A 22,012-nucleotide genomic window follows, 5' to 3' on the forward strand; every position below is an offset into this window, starting at 1 on the left:
TTGAAGTTGTGCGATGTCTGTCAGAGCGAGCAGATCACAGATGACAGCAGGATGAAGGATTTTGAGAGTTAGTTCTGTGATCTCTGTCAGTGTAAATAGATCACAGATGTCAGGGGTGTGAGAGTTTTGCAGATAGTTGTGAGAGGTTTCCAAAGAGGACATAGCTTAGTGAGGACAGAAAGCAGTGAGAGATTTTACAGAGTTCAACTCACTGAGGTTTTGTAGTAGTTCATGTGGGGAAGGGAAGGGAGTGGAGGAGTGGCCTAGTGGTTAGAGTGGTGGACTTTGGTTCTGGGGAACTGGGTTTGATTCCCACTGCAGGCACAGGCAGCTCCTTGTGACTCTGGCCAAGTCACTTAACCCTCCATTGCCCCAGGTACTATTAAGTACCTGTATATAATATGTAAGCCACATTGAACCTGCTATGAGTGGGAAAGCGCAAAGCGCAGGGTACAAATGTAATAAAAAAAATCCACCCTTTAATATTCTTTCTCCTTGAATGGAGGCACCAAGTTGCCAAATATATCAAAACTAGCTGTTGAGCCTGTGAAAACAGAGAGGGAAGTCTCTACTGGCATGCTGCAGACGTCGGAACCGCTCCCCCTCCCCTCCCCCATTCCAAAAGGGGGGGTTTCCGAGCCCCCCCCCCCCCGGAGCCGCCGCCCCTCCACCCGGCCCGAGCAGCACTGTAAACTTACATCAGCACGTAGCAGCAGGCACATCAGCAAAGCTGCCGTCGGGGCGGGCTTCCTCTCTGCCTGTGTCCCGCCCTCGTGTGACGTAACGTCGGCAAGGGCGGGACAAAGGCAGAGAAGGAAGCCTGATGGCAGCTTTGCTGATGTGCCTGCTGCTGCGTGATGATGTAAGTTTACAGTGCTGCTCGGGCCGGGTGGAGGGGCGGCGGCGACTCCGGGGGAGGGGGAGCGGTTCCGACGTCTGCAGCATGCCAGTAGAGACTTCCCTCTCTGTCCCGCCCCCATCATCATGTATTGAAGCGAGGGCGGGGTAGAGAGGGAAGTCTCTACTGCGCATTTGCGAGTGAGTACGGTCACTCGCCATTTATATGTTTGATATGTGTAAGAGGGAGGCAGAGCTGGCCCAGGTGTGTCTGTCAGGTGAGCCCCCCCCAAGGAACACTCTTGAGGGGGTGTTACATCATCATTATTATTATTAGATTCTTGATATACCACCTTTTTGGCGATACAACCAAAGTGGTTTCCATATTATATTACAGGTACATTTGGTGCTATCATTAGCACTGCTGCATAAAAAACATTGCTGACTGTAAATTTTCTCTCTGCAACTTGTCTAATTCTTTTTGTTTTTTTTGTTTTTTGTTTTAGTCATCTACAAATTGGGATAAAAGAATTAGCATTGCCTCCTCAGCCCACAGCAACCTCTCTAGTCCTATAGATGAACTACCTCCTACCCGCATCAAAGAAAACCATATTTTGGAAGGGCTAAAGAAGTTACAGGAAAGAAAAGGCTTACTGGAACCACCTACGCTTAAATCGAAATGGGGTTACAAGGATTGTATGGACTCCAATGAAGGAATATACTCTCCGGGAATTAAATACAGTAGCCATAACGAGCACTCTCATTGTAAACCAAAAGAAATGAGTGGCTTCTGCCCTGAGCACAGGAAAACTTTCATTTACGATTCAGATTCCCATGATGATGCGGACGACGAGTCCTCAGTATTAGCCGTGCTGCATGAGGTACAGAGCAAGGACTGTCGAATGTATTGTAAGAAATTAACTCACAGTATTTCAGACAGTCTGTTTGAATGGGAACCTAATGGGAAACATTCACTGAAAAAAGTTTCATACTTTAATTCAAAGGAAAAACCTGAGAAACTGACTAGGTTTGTGGATGGCTTTCAGTCAGAGGTAAAAATGTCTGCAACTACCAAGGGGCCTGTGTTGCGGACAGAGAAAAGCCCTGCCAGCAGGGGGTGTAAAGACCTGAATTTACAACTCTCAGACACTGATGACAATGACATTCTTGATGAACTACACATAGGAAGCAGCGATGAGAAAAGGCCTTCAGATTTATCTCTATTTACTGAGGATAATAATAGAAAGGACGCTGGCAGGCTTATCGGTATCAAAAAGTGTAAAATCCTATTCACTAATAAAGAGGAGAAACAAGTACCCACTAACTCAGATACTAGGTCAAAGACATTTAATTTCATTAAACAACAAAAAGTCATTAAAAAGACTTCTTCTGAAGAATGTGTCACTGTTATATTTGATGCAGAGGATGGAGAACCGATTGAATTCAGCTCTCATCAGACTGGAGTTGTCAGCCTTACTAGAAATGGAATTTCATTAAACCAACAGCAAACTAGGCCCAGTATAGAATGTGCTGATCTTCTTCCTCGTGGAGTAAATAATATTCAGAAACTAGCTGATTTGAAAAACGATGTTGTTGTAGAGATGGACAAGGATGAACATGATGAACTAACTAGTCAGGACTCCATAAAGTATAAAAACAGTATTATATCTACTGAATCTTCAAACTCTACCAGGCCAGTATTACAAAGTTCACAGAAGCTGATAAAATCACCCTGTAGTATATCGTGCAAGACTAGCTCTATATCATGCTCATCTGCAGGAAAGAGTCAAAGGCATAACTTGACTAAAATACCTAGCAAAGGAACGTTTTTGTCTCCGAAATCTCAAACAAATAGTGACATCACAAGTATAACCTCCTCAACCAGCCAACCAGTACTAGAAACATCACCATCATCGCCTCCAGTAAAACTTTCAAGATTCTTAAAGACACCAGGCCCACTTTGCAGTCTAGACTTAAAACCAAATTTGAACATCCCAAAATATTCTGTACAACTTCCCACTAACTCTAAAATTCCAGCAAGAAATGAATGGCTAAATAATTCAGGCAGTCAAGTTCCTGGATTTTCATTATCACCATGCAGTGCTATAGAGCCCAGTGACTATGGGGAATCTCCAACAAAGGATACTTACTACGACGGAGGGTCAAAAAGCATCCACCCAACATCACCACCAACTCCTCCAGGCAGATCAGCATCATTGTTGATAAGGCCAAATTATGAACCTTCTCCATCTCTATCCATAAGCCCGGGTTCTACTTTTTCCAGTGAATTAACAAAAAATGCTTCTAAATTGTCACCCTTAAAAAGTTTTGCAAATCCAGCTGCTTTTCATAATCAGCCTAATAATGAAAAGCAAGTAAGAAAAGAGTATGATGTTCCTGCAGTTGACTTAACTCACTCTAATGCAGACATTATTGCACAAAACAAGTTCATACCTCATCAATCCCAAAGCTCTCTGGACATTTGCCAAGGTTCCTCAAAAGTTGTTCCCAAAAAATTTTCTGCAAAATCCTGTCGTCTCTCTTTACACTGTAAGAATCAGGATATGGCAGAATTGGAATCAAGAAGGACTAAGAAAATTTCTGCCTTAGGCTTTTTGCCACTAGAGAGTTCTGAAAAAAGTGCATTCTCCAACAAAAAGGGACAGTCTAATAACAATGGAATGCTCCAACAGCGTAGATCACCAGGTAATTTGCCCACGTCGCCACAGTATCACATAAGCAGTAGCAATGAGCCTTTAATTTCTCAGGTTAATAGTTCACAGTCACCTTCAACCTCTTGCACATCTGAGACGGCAAATAGTTTCCAAAATCCTCAGGAAAAGGTGTTAAAAACTCGCCTCCCTGTTGGATTAAAAGTACTTGTGAAATCTCCACAACTGCTGAGGAAAAGTTCTACCATACCAGGGAAACAAGAAAAAGACAGTATAAATGCAGCTTCAAAAGAGAATGTGACTTTTATTAAGCCCAAGCAAGATGAATCCATGTTTCAAACAACCGATATAACAAAGGATGATAATGAAATAAAAAATAGTGTAACTATTGAAGCAAAAGTTGAACCGTCATCTCCACATTCAATAGAAAGTAGTTATATCACGGCAGATAGAGGAGATGAAATGGAAGGCAAGTTGGGCAAGAGATGTGTTTCTTCTAGTAATAAGACATACCAAAAACCTGCTCTTGGCATGAATGGAGCCAAGGCACGTGGTCAGAGTTTTAGCATTCATGCCGGAGAGAAATCAACTAGCTCTGTGTCTGAAGGACCTGGGAAAGTGCGTACTCAGATTATTACAAACACTGCAGACAGGGGAAACTCTTTAACAAGACAAAACTTAAGTACGACTATCGAAAGCCCTTCAACTTCTTCAAAAGTGATAGAGCATTCCTTCTCTAGGCAGGGGTCTCATGGGAGTATGAGCAGTTCCGGAAGCCAGCATGGCAGTCCAAGTAAACTACCTTGTGGAACACCACCAAAAGTAGACTTTTTTCGTAGCATTTCAAAATGTGAGGTAAAAGAATGGCAGAAAGACGCATGTGACACATCTGTTAACAATAAGCAAAGCACTGAAAAATCAAAACAACAGTTACATAATGAACCAAGGGTGATTCAAAGTGACATGAATTTGGAATCTTCACCAAAGTGTTTGTCACCACAAAGATTTCAAAATGTGGAGAAATTACGAAGCCCTTCAAAACTTGAAGCAAAAATGTCACAAAGGCAAGACAACATCAAATCGTCTGAGATGGCAGGTGATTTAAATGCAACTCTTCTGCACTCTACAATAGAAGAAAAAGTCATGTTGGGTATCCAAGAGAATGTGCAGAAGGGCCAAGGGCAAACCAAATCTCCAAGCCCTGAAACCAAGCAGAGAACTGGGCCTTCTATTGCAAATTGGTTTGGATTTCGGAAAAGTAAATTACCGGCCTTGAACAGCAAAAAGACTGAGATTTCTAAACCTAAAATGGAAAAACCGGAGACTAAGTCTAGTTCGGGGTTTGGAAATAAGCAGGCCAAAGTTGACAAAAAAAAAGACAAAAAGAAAAATGAACACTGTGAAGTGGAAAATGAGCTTAGTGAAACAATGGAAAGTGATGATACTCTAGACAGTGTCGTAAAAGACAAAGAGAATGCGAGGACTTCCCAAGTAATGCCAAACCAAATGCAGTTGGAGCAGAAGAATGGATCCGCAAATGCCAACTTCTCAGAAAAAGACACTTTCATGAAAGAGCTCTTAAACAGGTAACTAACTACCTGGTGGAATAACTTAAAGTGGAACATCCTTTAAAATGAGTGAATAAGAAAAAAAGATATCATTCTTTTAATTGCACATCCTTTCCCAAGCATCATGTAAGTCAGTGACCAAACTTTTTTTTCCAGGCCTTGATCACTGAGTAACATATACTTCATTATTTAAAGTTGTGTTTTTTTCGTGAATTGAAGGACCATTAATTAAGCTATGTTACCTCTTAATGCAACTAATAATACATGTTAACAGTTATGGTGGGTACTATGTTAACAGTTAAGAAGGCGTCTTCACTATAATAGCATGCTATCTTTTGTGTTAACAGCTAACACAAAAACAGATGGAGAAGAGAGGAGGAATGAGTAGGGGACTGCACCTTATAGTTAATACAGAGTAACCCTGGCAGCGCTATAGAAATGCTAAGTAGTAGTAGTAGTAGGAAGTTACCTCATCTTAACTGTTAACATGCAGATAATGCGATTCAGTAAACACTGCCTTAATAGGTGTAGCTCACCGCATGATGGGGTCCTTTTACTTAGCAGTGGTAAAAAAATGGGCACATGTTTTTGGCATCGCACTGGGCCATTTCTTACCATGGCTGAGAAAAAGGCTTTTTTTAATGGCGGTAGTATATGGCAGTGCACTAAAATTAAAAGTAGGGTGTGGCTATTTACCGCCTGAGCCCTTATTGCCACCCATTGACATTGCGGTAAGGGCTTACGCGCTACCCACGTGGTACTCATGCAGCACACGCCAATGTAGCCATGCTGCTGATTATCGCCAGTAGTGCCCCCCCCCCCCATGGTAGAAAGTAGAAACATATTTTCTACCGCAGAAAACTGCGCGTGCCAACTTTGAAATTACCGCCGGATGGACACGCTACCCGGGCAGTAGTGTTGATTTGGCCTGTGCTACATGCACGGTAGCCCTACCGCCTCTTTGTAAAAGGGCCCCTTTATTACCTGCTATGCTGTTAACTCTGCTATGCTGTTAACTCTTGGTAATGACATTGGGTTAATTGAATGGGAAATTACTGGGAACATCTCCCAACAGGTAACACAGAGATTTGAAGTTACCTCTCCTTGATTTTAGAAGCTAATCTTTGTTAATTGCAAAATCATTAGAGACACTTCAGTAAATAGGACCCTTGGTGTGTAACCTTTTATAATCAAACGGCTGATCACTGAAATTAATAAGTACTAAGCCTTAGCAAATAATGGAAATGTAGCCTTCAGTAGAACCCACGAATGCATTTGTGTGGCAGAAGCTTAGCCACAGGTGGGCTAAGCTGGCCTGGGCCCTTCCACTTCAACCTCTGACCAACTCAGCAGCTGGCACATCATTTGTGCAGCTGATGGGGATCTCAAAGTCCCACCTACTGAAGCAATCCAATGCCTGCCCTATGTCAGCTGTCTAGTGCAGTGGCAAAGCGCAGCAGTCAGCGGCATCATAAGCGTTTTCAGTTCACGTGAATGCACTTGCCATGAGAACTGAGCATGCACATAGAGCCAGCGTCAGTGGCTTAATGTTCCACTGCTGAGTACTTGGCACGAGAAGTGAGCGTGCTCACAGAGCCACCGTCAGTGGCATAATGTTCCGCTGCTGTGCACCTGCCACAACAACTGAGCATGCTCAGACAGACAGCGTTGTGGCTTAATGTTCCGCTGCTGCTGTGTACTGTAATTTTTCACTGCCCTGGCATCTGGATTTTTCAGCTGGCAGAGCTTGAGGATGCACTCAGTTTAAAGTATTTTGCAGTTTTTGGTGTGTGTTTGGGGGGGAGGGGAGGATAGGGAGGGGCAGCGGGAATGGAAAGGGAAAACAAGGGGAAGCATCAGAAATGGGGTGGCCAGTGGCCCCCATGCTAACCTCCCCCTCCCTACTGGGATGTGGCACAAAATACAAAGCACTTAGATCATTTTCTTTGATTTCTGTGTGCACCCTACTAAACTGTATTCACATTTCTGTGTTGAAGTTTTGCAAGCACATACCAAACCTGTAAAAACAGTTATGCATTCAATCAACTTAGTCATCAATACCAGCTAAGTAATCGGTAAATAGAGTTCATTCCGTTTCGCAAGAGGAAAGACAACCAGGTAGCGCCCTAGTAAGCTGGAAAAGTAATTCCATTTATAGTTGCCTCTCCATTAGGCCATAAGAACACAACAGTGCTTATACTCTGTTTCCCAGTTTGCCTTACAGCAATCCCAGCTATAAAAATAAATCATTATATCTGCTAGACTAAATTGATATATTGCCTGAAATTGCAAGTGGCATATTTGATCAAAGCTAGTTAAAAACATTTATCACTCATAGGTCTACAGATGGAGAGGTACAAAGAGGTTACTTTAGGCATTAAAGGAAAAGGAAAGCTAGAATGATTGAAGAAGGGCAATGTAATTTATCAGAGGAATCACTTTCTACCTGCAGAGTTGATAAGAAAGCAGCTCAGCAGACAGAAAGTGGATCAAATAATGTTTCCTGCAGGAGTGTGTCGAAGGGCAGTTCCCAGGGCTCCTCTCTTCCCAGCAGCAATATCTGCACTCAAGGAAACCGCAAGAAAAACAGCAAACTGAAAGCTGATATGGAAATGCAGAATGAGACCTTGGTAAGTTTTTTTTTTCTGCACTAAGGCATTGTTACTGGTGTTCGGATTCCGATGTTGGTTCTTGATTTTTTTGAGAGTCACAAGAGACATGCTCTGATAGGATAAGCTGGAGGTTTAAGCTCTTAAAAACACCTTATTAATAAGAATGATGATAAATGTACTAAAGGCAAGGTCATTTTACAACACAAAACATAGAGCTTCTTTTGCTCAGTATGTCTGTTTGCTTTACATGGATCAGGACGCCCCAGCAGAGTTCTAGAACAATCTGTTTGTTTCCATTTTTTCTGAAAAGTTTTTGGGATAATATTTTTCTTAGCAGTCCACAAGGAGAAACATACAGGAAGGTGTGGAACCACATTTGAAGAAGCTTGTCAAAGTTATACCTTCTGGTTCTTGTGGTATCACAGTTTGTTTGGTTTTTTTGTTTTTGTTAACTTGGGATTTAAATATTGAATATCATGCACAGAAAGGAAAAAGACTATTTTGAACTGTATCATCTGTATAGGAAAAGTGTGAAGGTTTAATTATATGTGGGCAGTGGCTGTTCTCCACAAATGCTTTCTTAAATTTTTCCTCTGGCTGTACACAAGTTAAACATACTTTTACGTGTTATGTTAACACTGTTTACACAGACTTGCTTTGATCACAGTGTGTTATTTCTTTATCTTTTTTATTTTTCAAATTAACTCAAACCACCAATATTTGGTAAGCTTTATAAAAAGGAATAGTTACCCTTTAAGAGCTGCAGAATATTTGTTAATATTTGTGAAATTGAAATTGTAATATGTTTTAGAGTTCTTAATATTGCATCCAATAGATTCTCTACTGCTGTTTGAAATGTTTCAAGTGTCGTAGAGATCCAATATGTAGAGACAAAAAAAACAGTCATATTTTTAAGGCAATTAATATATTTCCCCTGCAAATGCTTAGTGCAAGGTCATTGAAATTCTGAAATATTATATGCAGAAAAAAAAGGCTTAAAAAAGCATTATGTTTTTTCTTTCCTTGTACTCATCGCATTGTTGAAAATGTAGATGTCCCCTGCATTACAAAACCCCAAATTATAAGCATATCTAAGACTGACCTTCTAGTGTCACTGAAAGGAGAGAGAGAATGAAAGTCGGGAAATGTGCAATATGCAGGAAATTCAATCCACCTGATCTAAAACTTTGATAGTAAAGCGGTGTCCCCTTATCAGAGTCGCTCAATTTAACTGTGTCCCATTTAATACGGCCCTGACAGCTTAGGGTACATCTTTACTGCTCAGAAATAACAAAGACATCCTACACTCCGCTACAGTGATTCCACTTTCTAGAGATACAGTCATTTGCTAAGCTGTTTCCCTTCCTTTTGGCAAAAAAAAAAAAGACTCTGCTAATTTAGCAATAGTAGATACGCTTTAGTATATTTTCAACAAAATTTGATTGGTGACAAATTTGATTGCACGCACGTTAGGTGAAAGCAGCTTTTAATTCTGGGTCGCTCCTAAAGAAGAGGAAGGAAATATTTGGTTTCCAAACACTGCTAAAGGAGACTTAAACAAAAACGTCTTTTGTGCAAATGATTTTGCTAAAGTTAAGCAAATGTTGTTTCTTTTTGTTGTCGTTCCTGGTTCCGTAGTACAGCTATTTCCTGAAAATAAAAGTGCTGGTAGAAATGAAACTGGTCTAAACGTAGACAATAAAGTTTTATTTATGTAATGAAATCGATGTGTTTGCCGTGGTGGTCAGCTCAGATATTCAGAATATAATACGTAAGCCAAGAAAGATGTAGAGGATGTTTTTTTTTTTTATGGTGCTAACTTGTTTGACAGGTTCCAAAAGCTGTGATCCTTTTATCAATCCCACGGTAAAGATTAATTAGATGCCTAGAATAATCACAAATTGTACTTTGATATTGCCTGTGATCTGAAGTCTTGAAGCTGCGAGCTAAAGAAAGCATTTAATTGAAGCTGTCCATTATACTAATTCAAACATTTCTGGGGATGAATAAACTTCAAGAGGCAGAAAGAAAGGCCTGCCCTCTGTGATCAGCAGCGATTTGGAGGATTATTCTGGTCAGAAACGTTGTAGTGTAAACAAGAAGTTGGTCGTTAAAGCACTTTGATATCAAATCGCAAATTAACAAATAATTTTTTAAAAAATCAACATAAGGTAATACCGACCTTAATGTTTCTTCAATTCACATAATACAAATAAACTTCCACTTCATTTCCAGTTAGTCAAGGACCTGTGAAAAATATAGTTATAAAGATTACATTAAATTGCTGTAGTTTTTCTATTCTCTAGACAGAAAAAAATGGTTACAACATGTACATAAAAATTTGCTTTATACAAGATATGCAAGTTACATTTTAATAGTATTTGATATGTTATATTCCTTCAGGTCTCCCTACCATGCTACATAATTATTTTCTCTTAAATGTACTCATTAAGGATTTAATAGGTTATTGAGTTGTTAGATTTCATGTCAAGGAAATAAAGTCTTTAAGTGGCGGTCTTAAAGAGCATAAGCCACATGCAACTGACTTCAGACATCACCGAATATGCTGTATCTTTGGTGCATTATATTTACCCTTCCGGGCTGAGAGGCAAAAGAGGAAAAAATAAGTGTAAGTGCTTGGGCGAGAGATCTTAGTGTCGTTCTGTAGTCTAATTTAAGCAAGCAGAGGCGGAAGCTGTTTCTTATACCGCTTACGTTTCAGGTTTTTGCTGAAAGTTTAAAACCCTATGTTAAGAGGTCTTATTTCCAAGGCTTCTGCAAAATGAACAAATGGCCTTTTCTGCACCTTTGGGATCAGGGTTAGTCAGGATATATTCCGGGAAATAGAGTGCAGGGACATAGTGCTAGCCAAAAGTAAAATAGGAGAAAAAGCATCACGTATTTTGATGAGTGTGTTAATGCATGCTTCACTGTAGAAAATAATTCACAAACTCATTTTTCTTCATCATGATGTTTGCTATAATGCAGGTGAAAGCAATCGCAGAAAATGTACAAGATGATGGAGGAGACGCTACCAGAGAGTCTGCATGTCAGAGCCGCACGATAGGTACAAAACAACCCCCATTAGTGTTATAATTGTTTATTAATTCTTTGCACCTATGTAGATATAAATAATCTTAAATTTAGTAGTTGTATCTTGTGTGAGCAAAGCATATTCTTTGGTAGCTACCTAAAAAGGTAATGAGGCAAATATTTGTTAAAAAAAAGTAACCATATTAAATAGCCATGTGGGGTTTCATGCATAGAAAGTGCTCCTTTTCTAACCAGAGGTATTGACAGAAAGTCAGAGGTATGTTATATAAGGAAAATAAATGGTGTAATTGAACTCTGGAATTCATTTCCAGAGCATGTGTTAGTTAGCTTAGAGGGGTTTAAAAAAGGTTTGGATAGCTTCCAAAAGAAAAGTCCATAAACCATTATTAAGATGGACTTGGGGAAAATCCACTGCTTGTTTCTAGGATAAACAGTTTAAAATGTATTGTACTGTTTTGGGGTCTCGCCAGGTACTTGTAACTTGGATTGTCCACTGTTAGAAACAGGATAGTGGACTTGATGGACCTTCAGTCTGTCCCAGTATGGAAATTCTTATGTTCTTGTTCTGTTATTATAACACTTTATACTTAAATAACATTTTGCTTATATGAGAAAATTCTAGAAATGCTGCGTTCCAGGTACATGCACTATGTGCGTGCAAGGGAGCTCCTGTACCGGCAGTTGTGTGCTAATGCACTACTTGCCATTCTGCAAAGTAACACATGAGTGCCTTAGCGGGCTTCTGCAAAAGGGGCAAATACATGGGGAGAGGGGACATGAGCAGGCCATTGGAGTGTCCGCCATCAACATGCACATTTTATAGAATACTAATGTGCGCATTTAGTCATATCAACTTTTGCCAGTCATTAACGGGATACACCCGAGGGTGCTTAAGGAACTCGGAGACGTTCTGTCGGCTCCGCTGACGGACCTCTTCAATGCTTCCTTAGAAACTGGAGTGGTCCCGGCGGACTGGAGAAGGGCGGAAGTGGTTCCTTTGCACAAGAGTGGAAGTAAGGAGGAGGTTGGGAATTACAGACCTGTCAGTCTGACCTCGGTGGTGAGTAAGCTAATGGAAACGCTTCTAAAGAGGAGGATTGTGACATTTCTTGAACTACATGGAATGCGGGACCCGAGGCAATATGGCTTCACTAGTGGCAGGTCGTGTCAGACGAATTTGACTGTCTTCTTCGACTGGGTGACCAAACAGTTGGATGTGGGAGGGGCGCTTGATGTGGTATACTTGGATTTCAGCAAAGCCTTTGACACGGTTCCGCACAGGCGACTGATAAATAAATTGAGTGCCCTCGGTGTGGGACCTAGAGTAACTGATTAGGTAAAAAATTGGTTGAATGGTAGGAGACAGAGGGTGGTGGTAAATGGAGCTTGCTCTGAAGAAAAGAATGTCGTCAGTGGAGTACCGCAGGGATTGGTCCTAGGGCCGGCTCTTTTTCACGTCTTTGTGAGCGATATTGTGGAAGGGCTGTCTGGTAAGGTTTGTCTCTTTGCGGATGATACTAAACTCTGCAACAGGGTGGACACCCTGGAGGGTATGAATGACATGAGGAAGGACCTAGCGAAGGTAGAGGAATGGACTGATATTTGGCAACTAAGGTTTAATCCCAAAAAATGCAGGGTCATGCACTTGGGTCACAAAATTCCAAGGGAACAGTACAGTATAGGGGGTGTAGTGCTTCAGTGTGCGAAGGAAGAGCGGGACTTGGGGGTGATTGTGTCTGACTACCTTAAAGCTTTCGAACAGGTAGAAAAAGCAACAGCCAAAGCCAGAAGGATGCTTGGGTGCATAAAGAGAGGTATGACCAGCAGGAAAAAGGAGGTGATAGTGCCATTGTATAAGTCTCTGGTGAGGCCTCATTTGGAGTACTGCGTGCAGTTCTGGAGACCGCACCTACGGAAAGATATTAACAGGATGGAGTCGGTCCAGAGGGCAGCTACGAAATTAGTAAGCAGTCTTGAATGCAAAAATTATAGGGACAGGCTTATGAACCTCAACATGTATACGCTGGAAGAGAGGAGGGAGAGAGGAGACATGATAGAAATGTTTAAATATCTCAAGGGCATTTATGTACAGGAAGAGAGCCTTTTTCAAATGAAGGAGAGCTCTGGAATGAGGGAGCATATGACAAAGTTAAGAGGGAATAGGCTTAGGAGTAACCTAAGGAAGTATTATTTCTCAGAAAGGGTGGTGGAGGCATGGAATGGCCTCCCGGTGGAGGTGGTGGAGTCAAGGACTGTTCCAGAATTTAAAAAGGCATGGGATAAACATGTGGGATCGCTTAGGAACAGGAAGAATTAGGGGTTACAGAGAATGGCCAGACTGGATGGGTCATATGGCCTTTATCTGCCGTCATGTTTCTATGTTTCTATTAACTTGGTGTAAACCAAGGAGGTTTTATGACAGGAGATGTCATGTCGTCAAAAAGTCGAAGTCATCTCCCCTGTGCAGCTGCCATATTGTGTGACCCCAAACATTTGCATATGCTATTGAAAACAGAAGCAAACTTGTGAGGTTTGACTGCCTATCCTGCTTATTTTTAAAGGAGAAAGGCGCCCATCTTCCGACACAAATCGGGAGATGGGCGCCCTTCTCCTAAGGGCGGTCAAATTGGCATAATCGAAAGCCGATTTTGGCTGCCCTCAACTGCAGTCTGTCGCAGGACCAGCGAAAGTTTAAGGAGGCATATCGGAGGCGTAGCGAAGGCAGGACAGGGGCGTGGTTAACACATGGGCGCCCTTGGCCGATAATGGAAAAAAGAAGGGAGGCCCTGATGAACATTTGGCCGACTTTACTTGGTCCATTTATTTTCAGGACCAAGCCTCAAAAAGGTGTCCGAACTGACCAGATGACCACCGGAGGGAATGGGGGATGACCTCCCTGTACTCCCCCGGTGGTCACCAACCCCCTCCCACCCTTAAAAAATTGTTTTAAACATTTTTTTTACCAGCTTCTATGCCAGCCTCAAATGTCATACCCAGCTCCATGACAGCAGAATGCAGGTCCCTGGAGCAGTTTTAGTGAGTGCAGTGCACTTCAGGTAGGCGGACCCAGGCCCATCCCCCCCCTACCTGTTACACTTGTGGTGGTAAATGTGAGCCCTCCAAAACCCACCCGAAACCCACTGTACCCACATGTAGGTGCCCCCTTTCACCCATAAGGGCTATGGTAGTGGTGTACAGTTGTGGGGAGTGGGATTTGGGGGGGCCGATGTGGGTTTACATTAGTTTTATCACGGTGCCCTGATTCTGTTATAAAATTGGTGCTCCATGCACTATCTCAGGGCACCCAAAAGGAGAATGCCACTTTATAGAAATGTGTTTAATCCATCTCTTCCCGTTCACATTTCACGGAGTCCTGTATTTTCCTTTCTTCATGCTGAGTACACTTAGGGGTCCTTTTACAAAGCTGTGTTAAGCACTAACAGATGCATAATGCAACAACAATAGCCTAAGTCAGTACGAGCTAATGCATTCTGGATTAGTTGTGGGATGTGCATGCATTAACCTCATACTCATTATTATTTGTTTTGCATGTTTTGGAGGGGGCATGTCAGGGATGGACAGTGGGCATTCCTGTGCTAACAGTTAATGCATCTGAATTTACCATGCACTAACTGATAAAATGGGGAGCCCTTACTACTTCCTAAATAGGTGGCAGTAAGTACCCCCACAGTAGTTTTTAAAAATGTCCGTGTGCTAATGGAATTAACGAAACAAACACAAAATCGAAGGATTTTTGCGCCCTGGTAAAAATGGCCTTTGCGTGTGGTTTCACCCGCATTGGGGGAGGTGCATTGGGTCATATTCTATAACTAGGCGCGTAAAGTTTGGAACACCCATGAAACGCCCATTTCCCCGCCCATAACCATGCCCCCTTTTGCTTATGCATGTTAGAAGTTTGGCGCACATCATTACAGAATATGCTTAGCGAGTTGGTAATCGATACCAATTAGTGCTCATTATTGCTTCTTAAGTGCTGTTATCAGCACTCATTAGCTTGTTAAGTTACGCGCACTGTTATAGAATCTGCGCTGATTTTGGCGTGGATCTCTAGGTGCGCTATATAGAATCCAGGGGATAAAGGTTTGCTAAGGCCATACTACTGATTGAAAGGACTCTTTAGAGATTATAGAGAATTGTTCATACTTTAAGTCCTCCAACTTCTCGCAGGCATCCCTCTTTCTGGGCACACAGATTCACTGTTGTGGTAGATACCTATTATTTTACAAAATTATACAAAACTTCTCTTTGAATAATCTCCCATAGATAAGGGCAGCGGCGTACCAAGGGCGGGGCGGTCCGCCCCGGGTGCATGCTGCTGGAGGGTGCAGAGAGCAGCCGCGCGCCTGTCGGCTCCGCTGGTTCCCTGCTCCCTCTGCCCCGGAACAGGTTACTTCCTGTTCCGAGGCAGAGGGAGCCAGCGGAGCTGAGAGCCGCGTGGCTGGTCCCAGCAGCCAAGAATGCACCTGTGGGGGGGGGGGGGGGGGTTTGATGCACTGGGGGGGGGGGGGTGTCTGCGCCAGGAGGGGGGGTTGTGCTGCACCCAGGAGGGGGGGGTGCGGATCGGCGATCCACCCCGGGTGGCAGCCGGCCTAGGATCGTCACTAGATAAGAGTTCCTTTTTGACATCAGAGAAATATATACTTTGGGAGTAGCATGAATGAAAGAAGGGTGGGCTTTTTTTTCGGATGAAGCATGCATACCTGTTGAAGGGGGGATAAGTTATATAGCAGTGCCAGCATAGGAACTGAATGGAAAAGAAAAGTCAGAGAGGAGTTCTTTTACAAAGGTGCACTAGCATTTTTGTAGCACCAGAAATGACAACGCGCTAGGCGTGGGAAGTGCCACCGGGCTGCTCTGGTAGCCCGGTGGTACTTCCTGTATAGCGAGCGGTAAGCCCACTTTGGGCTTACCGTTGCTTAGTAAAAGGAGCCCTAAATGACTTGTTCCATTTTAGAAGGCTTTTGGTGCTTTTGTGCTCTGGATTAATAGGTGATCAGTAATTTTACATAGTTTCATATGTCATAACCCCATTAATTTAGATTTTGCATTAAAACTATCATGAGCTGGTTAACAATGTTCTTAATGCAATTTAACACTTGAAACAGTATTAACACACTTTAGTACTTTAGGTGTTAGCTATTAAGGTGCAGTAAAAGTTGGCCTTTTACTGCACCTTTATTTACTTTATGAGTACTACTACTTATCATTTCTAAAGCGTTACTAGACCTATGCAGCGCTGTACACTTGAACATGAAGAGACAGTCCCTGCTCGACAGAGCTTACAATCTAATTAGGACAGACAAACAGGACAAATAAGAGATAAGGGAATATTAAAGTGAGGATAATAAAATAAGGGTTCTGAACAAGTGAATAAGGGTTAGGAGTTAAAAGCAGCATCAAAAAGGTGAGCTTTTAGCTTAGATTTGAAGACAGCCAGAGATGGAGCTTGACGCAGTGGTGTTCCTAGGGGGGGCAGTGGGTGCGGTCCGCCCCGGGTGCACGCCACTGGGGGGGGGGGGTGCCACGCGCCTGTCGGCTCCGCTCGTTCCGTGCTCCCTCTGCCCCAGAACAGGTTACTTCCTGTTCCGGGGCAGAGGGAGCATGGAATGAGCGAAGCCGACAGGAGTGCGGCACCCCCCCCCCCCCCCCAGCAGGTAAAAATGCACCCAGGCGGGGGTGTCGTTTCACTGGGGGGAGGTGTCATTTCGCCGGGGGGGGGGGCACATCGGCGATCCGCCCCGGGTGTCAGCCACCCTAGGAACGCAACTGGCTTGACGTACCGGCTCAGGAAGTCTATTCCAGGCATATGGTGCAGCAAGATAAAAGGAACGGAGTCTGGAGTTAGCAGTGGAGGAGAAGGGTGCAGATAAGAGAGATTTACCCAGTGAGCGGAGTTCCCGGGAAGGAATGTAAGGAGAGATGAGAGTGGAGAGGTACTGAGGAGCTGCAGAGTGAATGCACTTATAGGTCAATAAGAGGAGTTTGAACTGTATGCGGAAACGGATAGGAAGCCAGTGAAGTGACTTGAGGAGAGGGCTAATATGAGCATAACGACACTGGCGGAATATTAGTGGTGCAGCAGAAGTTTGAACAGATTGAAGAGGAGAGAGATGGCTAAGTGGGAGACCTGTAAGAAGCAAGTTGCAATAGTCTAAGCGAGAGGTGATAAGAGTGTGGATGAGGGTTCTGGTAGTGTGCTCAGAAAGGAAAGGGCAAATTTTGGTGATATTATAGAGAAAGAAATGACAGGTTTTAGCAGTCTGCTGAATATGTGCAGAGAAGGAGAGGGAGGAGTCGAAGATGACCCCAAGGTTACGAGCTGATGAGACAGGAAGGATGAGAGTGTTATCCACAGAAATAGAGAATGGGTGAGGAGGAGAGGTTGGTTTAGGGGGAAAGATGAGAAGCTCAGTCTTGGTCATGTTTAGTTTCAGATGGCGCTGAGACATCCAGGCAGCAATGTCAGACAGGCAGGCTGATACTTTGGCCTGGATTCCTGCTGAGATTTCTGGTGTGGAGAGGTAGATCTGGGAGTCATCAGCGTAAAGATGATACTGAAAACCATGGGATGAGATCAGAGTACCAAGGGAAGAAGTATAGATGAAGAAAAGAAGAGGTCCCAGGATAGATCCCTGAGGTACACCAACTGACAGTGGGATAGAAGTAGAAGAGAATCCACTAGAGTATACACAAAAGGTACGCTGGGAGATAAGAAGAAAACCAGGAAAGAACAGAGCCCTGAAATCCAAATGAGGACAGCGTATCAAGGAGTAACCATCCTGCAGTATCTCAGTGATACAGGTTACTGATTTTCATGGTACTTGAAGAATGTATCTTACGATAATGATGAAGAGTCCAGGATAAATCAAGAGAGGCTGGAAAAATGGGACAGATAGGTGGAAAAAGTTCGAAGTCAGTTTTGTGATTTTACATTCACATTCATGGATCAGGTCCTGCATGGTAACATGAACTTATTAAATAAACCTCAAACTAACATTTCAGGTTTGGGAGGATGGCATCTACTATTAAGGGGTCCTTTTACTAAGGAGCACTGAAAAGTGGCCTGCGCTGGTTTAGACGCATGCATTGGACGCGCGCAGGTTAATTTTTCAGCGCACCTGCAAAAAAGGCCTTTGTTTTTTAGCTGAAAATGGACATGCCGCAAAATAAAAATTGTCACGCGTCCATTTGGGGCCTGAGACCTTACCGCCACCCATTGGCCTAGTGGTAAAGTCTCACGCGTTAACTGGGCGTTAATTGTCAGAGTGTGTACAATGCTGATTACCGCCTGGTTAGTGCCGCACACCAGAAATTTTCCGGGGCGCGTAGTGGGCTCATGTAGAAAACTAAATTACCGCCCAGACCACACGGTAGCCGGGCAGTAGTCAGGGCCGCCGAGAGATTGGGCCAGGCCCGGGACAAGGCCGCCTCCGGGCCCCCCCCACCCAAGGTCGTCGGGCACCCTCCAACCGCCACCAGGCCTCCCCCTCCACCCCCGGGCCCTCTGCACTGACCTTAAGCACCTCACCTTCGAAAGAGCAGCAACAAGCAGCGGTAGACCACTCCTTCCTTCTTTGTCCCGCCCTCACGGAAGTTATGTCAGGTGAGGGTGGGACACAGAAGGAAGGAGCAGTCTGCCGCTGCTTGCTGCGCTTTCGAAGGTGAGGCGCTTAAGTTCAATGCCAAGGAGCAACGGAAGGCGGGCGGGCCGGACTGCGGAGACAGTGCCGCCCCCCCCCCCCCCCCCGGAGGCCCGGGCCCAGGGAATTTTGTCCCCCCTTCTCAGCATCCCTGGCGGTAATTCAAAATTGACACGTAGGATACGCGTATGCACCTTCGTGGCTGAGTAAAAGAGCCACTACGTTTTTTAATAAACCATGCACTAGCATTTCAGATTCTGGGGGCTTTTTCTTTTCTTACATAACTTTTCACTTACCAGCACAGCCAGTGTTACAAAATTTGTAAATTTCAGCACAACGAACGGTTCACTATTAGTTTTTGCAAAACCAAAGACTTAACAAAACAGAGTTAAATGTCTGCAGCATCTCTAAACACTACAGTTGTTAAAAGATTATATCCGTTATTGGAACTGGCAAGGCAAAATGCCTAAAGTGCTATCAGTTCTGCAAGGCTAGCTAATATGCAAGTTAAATATTATTTAACACCCTTCAAAGTTGTCACTCTGTAGAATAATGCTGAGTCATCCGTGTCCAGTAATTGGCTATTGCAAAGCCTGTAAAACAAACAAAACATGCTACTTGTCAGTTGTTGATCATTTTCAAGAGAATATAATGGCCTAAAAAGACATAAATAGATTAATGACTCTCTGAGTTAGTGGAGCAGAAGAAAATCTGACATCACAACCTTCATTAAAAGGAAAATCTCCTAGGACCTTGCAACAAAACTGCTCATAGATACTCGTGTCTTAAACCATCACAGATTGGGTAATTCCAGGGTATTTTATTTTGCCCTCGAAGCCTTGGAATAGAGCTATTGTGGTAGAATCCAGATTTAAAATTCAATAATCCACTTGACATTTTATGACAAAATTAACTTCAGAAATGCAGAGGGCTGGATTCTATATGTGACGCCAAAACAAAAACGTACTTAGCATTGTTCTATAAACCTCACCCAAAGTAAGGTGTGGTTCAGCGTCTCACTTAAGCACAGATTGGGCACATTCTGTAATAGTGTGCATAATTTTTAGGAACCCCCATGGCTTCACCCCCTTTTGAGGTCTGTGCATTAGGATTATTGTGCACCACTTTACCGAATACGCTTAGAACGTTGGACGTGTAATTGCTTGTTAATGGCCAATTATTAACCAATTAAGTTGCCTGCACAGTTTGTCCACACTGGCAAATTTGCGCTCACAACTTTAGGTGCCAGACATAGAGACGGGGGGATAATGTGTTGCAGTATCTTAGTGTGAGTATTAGGCTGCTGAGTAATAATATTTAAGAGTATCATAGCAACAGTAATACGATGGGACAATTAAATCTTTTGAAGATTATTTATTCAGGGCCAGTAAGCTTGGCTGTATTGGGGTGGGGGTTCATATTTTTCATATTTATGTATACTTTGGATATCAAAATACCCGATGTAATTTCTTGGCTACATTTTTGCAGCTTATGTGGAAATGATTGACAGCGTTCCAGTATTTGCGCTAATTTAAATACTTTGGGACCCTGTTTACTAAGGTGCGCTGAGTGCTAACTGTGTATACACCCATAGGAATATTATGGGCATCTACACGGCTAGCGTGTTCTAAAAACGCTAATGCACCTCTAACGCGGCTTAGTAAACAGGGACCTTGACTTCTTGCTTTGAACAACTTAAAAGAAAAACAAGCAGAGAAAGAGGCAGGTGCTCTATAGCCTACAGACGAAAAGAAAGCCAGTACCAAGTATACAGGGATCCAAAACGCAGTTTCAAAGAAAGTTTATTCAGGGGTCCTTTTACCAAGCTGTGATAGCTGTGTTTCCCAAGCACTGAGGCTCTACCCATTGGGTAAATCTCTCTTATCTGCACCCTTCTTCTCCACTGCTAACTCCAGGCTCCGTTCCTTTTATCTTGCTGCACCATATGCCTGGAATATACTTCCTAAGCCGGTACGTCAAGCTCCATCTCTGGCCGTCTTCAAATCTAAGCTAAAAGCCCACCTTTTTGATGCAGCTTTTAACTCCTAACCCTTATTCACTTGTTCAGAACCCTTATTTTATCATCCTCACTTTAATATTCCCTTATCTCTTGTTTGTCTTGTTTGTCCTAATTAGATTGTAAGCTCTGTCGAGCAGGGACTGTCTGTTTATGTTCAAGTGTACAGCACTGCGTACGTCTAGTAGCGCTTTAGAAATGATAAGTAGTAGTAGTAGTTTTTACCGCAGTGGGTAAAATGGCCTAAAAAAGAAATGGCCACGTGATAAGATTTCATTTACGGCATGGCCATGCGGAGGGGTGCACTTACTGCTGGGATAGCTCCTGCAGAAATATGTTTTGAATATTTCTGCTAGTGCTGGAACTACCGCTGGCACCTTTGTTGGGCCTGTGGTAACTCTAGATTGGCGCATGGTAAGCCCACCATGGGCTTACCGCCGCTTTGTAAAAGGGCCCCTTAGAGAATAAACACCTGTAACTGAGACACACAATGCCCGACGTGGCCATGTTTTGCCTATGAAGGCTGCATCAGGGATTACTTTGATGTGCAGTTTCTCATGCACCATTTCTAGTACATCATGATTTCTGGATACTCATCTATCTGCAGTTCTTAGCAAGGGGCCTCTTCTGATCACTGTCACTCCTGGGAGACAACGCTGTGCGGTGGCCACTTTCAACGCCTTCCAGCTCAAACCCAGCCCAGCCTCAGTTACAGTTGTTTATTTGCTGAATAAACTTCAGTCGGAATCTCGTTTTAGACTCTTGTGTACTTGGTGCTCTTTTTCTTCTTGTCAACTTAAAAGAAAAGTCATGTCATTGTTTTCAGAGCTCCGGTAAGGTATTTTGTTTAACTTTTGCTCCTTCAGGAGCAAAGGTAGGCCCAACAGATATTTCCTAGTGCTTTACACTTGGATTTATTGCAAATGCATCCAATTGGAGACAACACCATTGATATAGTAGATTAACTGTAATTTGGATTTTTATATTAGATTCTAGATATCATTTTATGTTATGATGTATGTGTATGATTTGGTTCGTGTATGATTGTAATAGATATTTCCTATTATTTTATGGCTTTCTTTTTCTATATACTCAACTGTAAGCTGAGACTCTTTTGTCCCCAAAATTAGGATCTTGGCTTATAGTCCAATCGGCAAGAATTTCTCTCCTTCCCTCCTCCCCCCATGATGACCCACACTTTTCTTTCTTCCCTCCCCTCTCCCCAGGGTTACAGCCATTTCTCTCCCTCTCCTCCCCCCTCTCCTCCCCCCTCCCCTCCCCCAGGGTCACAGCATTTCTCTCCCTTTTCCCTCCCCTGCCCTCTCCAGTGCTGACCGACATTGCTCTTTTTACTGGTAGTACCTCCTCGCAGGCTGCCACTGACACTGCTGTTGAAATTTATTGTGCTGGGTCAAGGCCTTGAATATCTGCGCATGCTCAAAGCCTGTCAGCTCCCTTGAAAGGGCAGGAACCGGCAGGCCTGGAGCATATAAAGATGCTCAAGACCCCAGCCCAGCACCATAACTTTCAGTGGTAGTGTCAGCAGCAGCCAGCGAGGAGGTGATACCAGTGGCGTAGCCAGAAAGCCAAT

General features: G+C 43.3%; 1 protein-coding gene across 1 annotated transcript in view; it reads left to right on the forward strand.

The window, feature by feature from the left end:
- Positions 1-22,012, forward strand: part of NCKAP5 (NCK associated protein 5) — an 898,061-nt gene that overhangs the window by 754,286 nt on the left and 121,763 nt on the right. The window contains exons 12-14 of the mRNA XM_030209965.1: positions 1,344-5,095; positions 7,530-7,707; positions 10,678-10,756. Coding sequence (XP_030065825.1) covers positions 1,344-5,095; positions 7,530-7,707; positions 10,678-10,756 — 4,009 coding nt within the window. The remainder of the gene's footprint in view (positions 1-1,343; positions 5,096-7,529; positions 7,708-10,677; positions 10,757-22,012) is intronic.

The sequence above is a fragment of the Microcaecilia unicolor genome, chromosome 7 (genome assembly GCF_901765095.1).
Source record: "Microcaecilia unicolor chromosome 7, aMicUni1.1, whole genome shotgun sequence".
Lineage (NCBI taxonomy): Eukaryota > Metazoa > Chordata > Amphibia > Gymnophiona > Siphonopidae > Microcaecilia > Microcaecilia unicolor.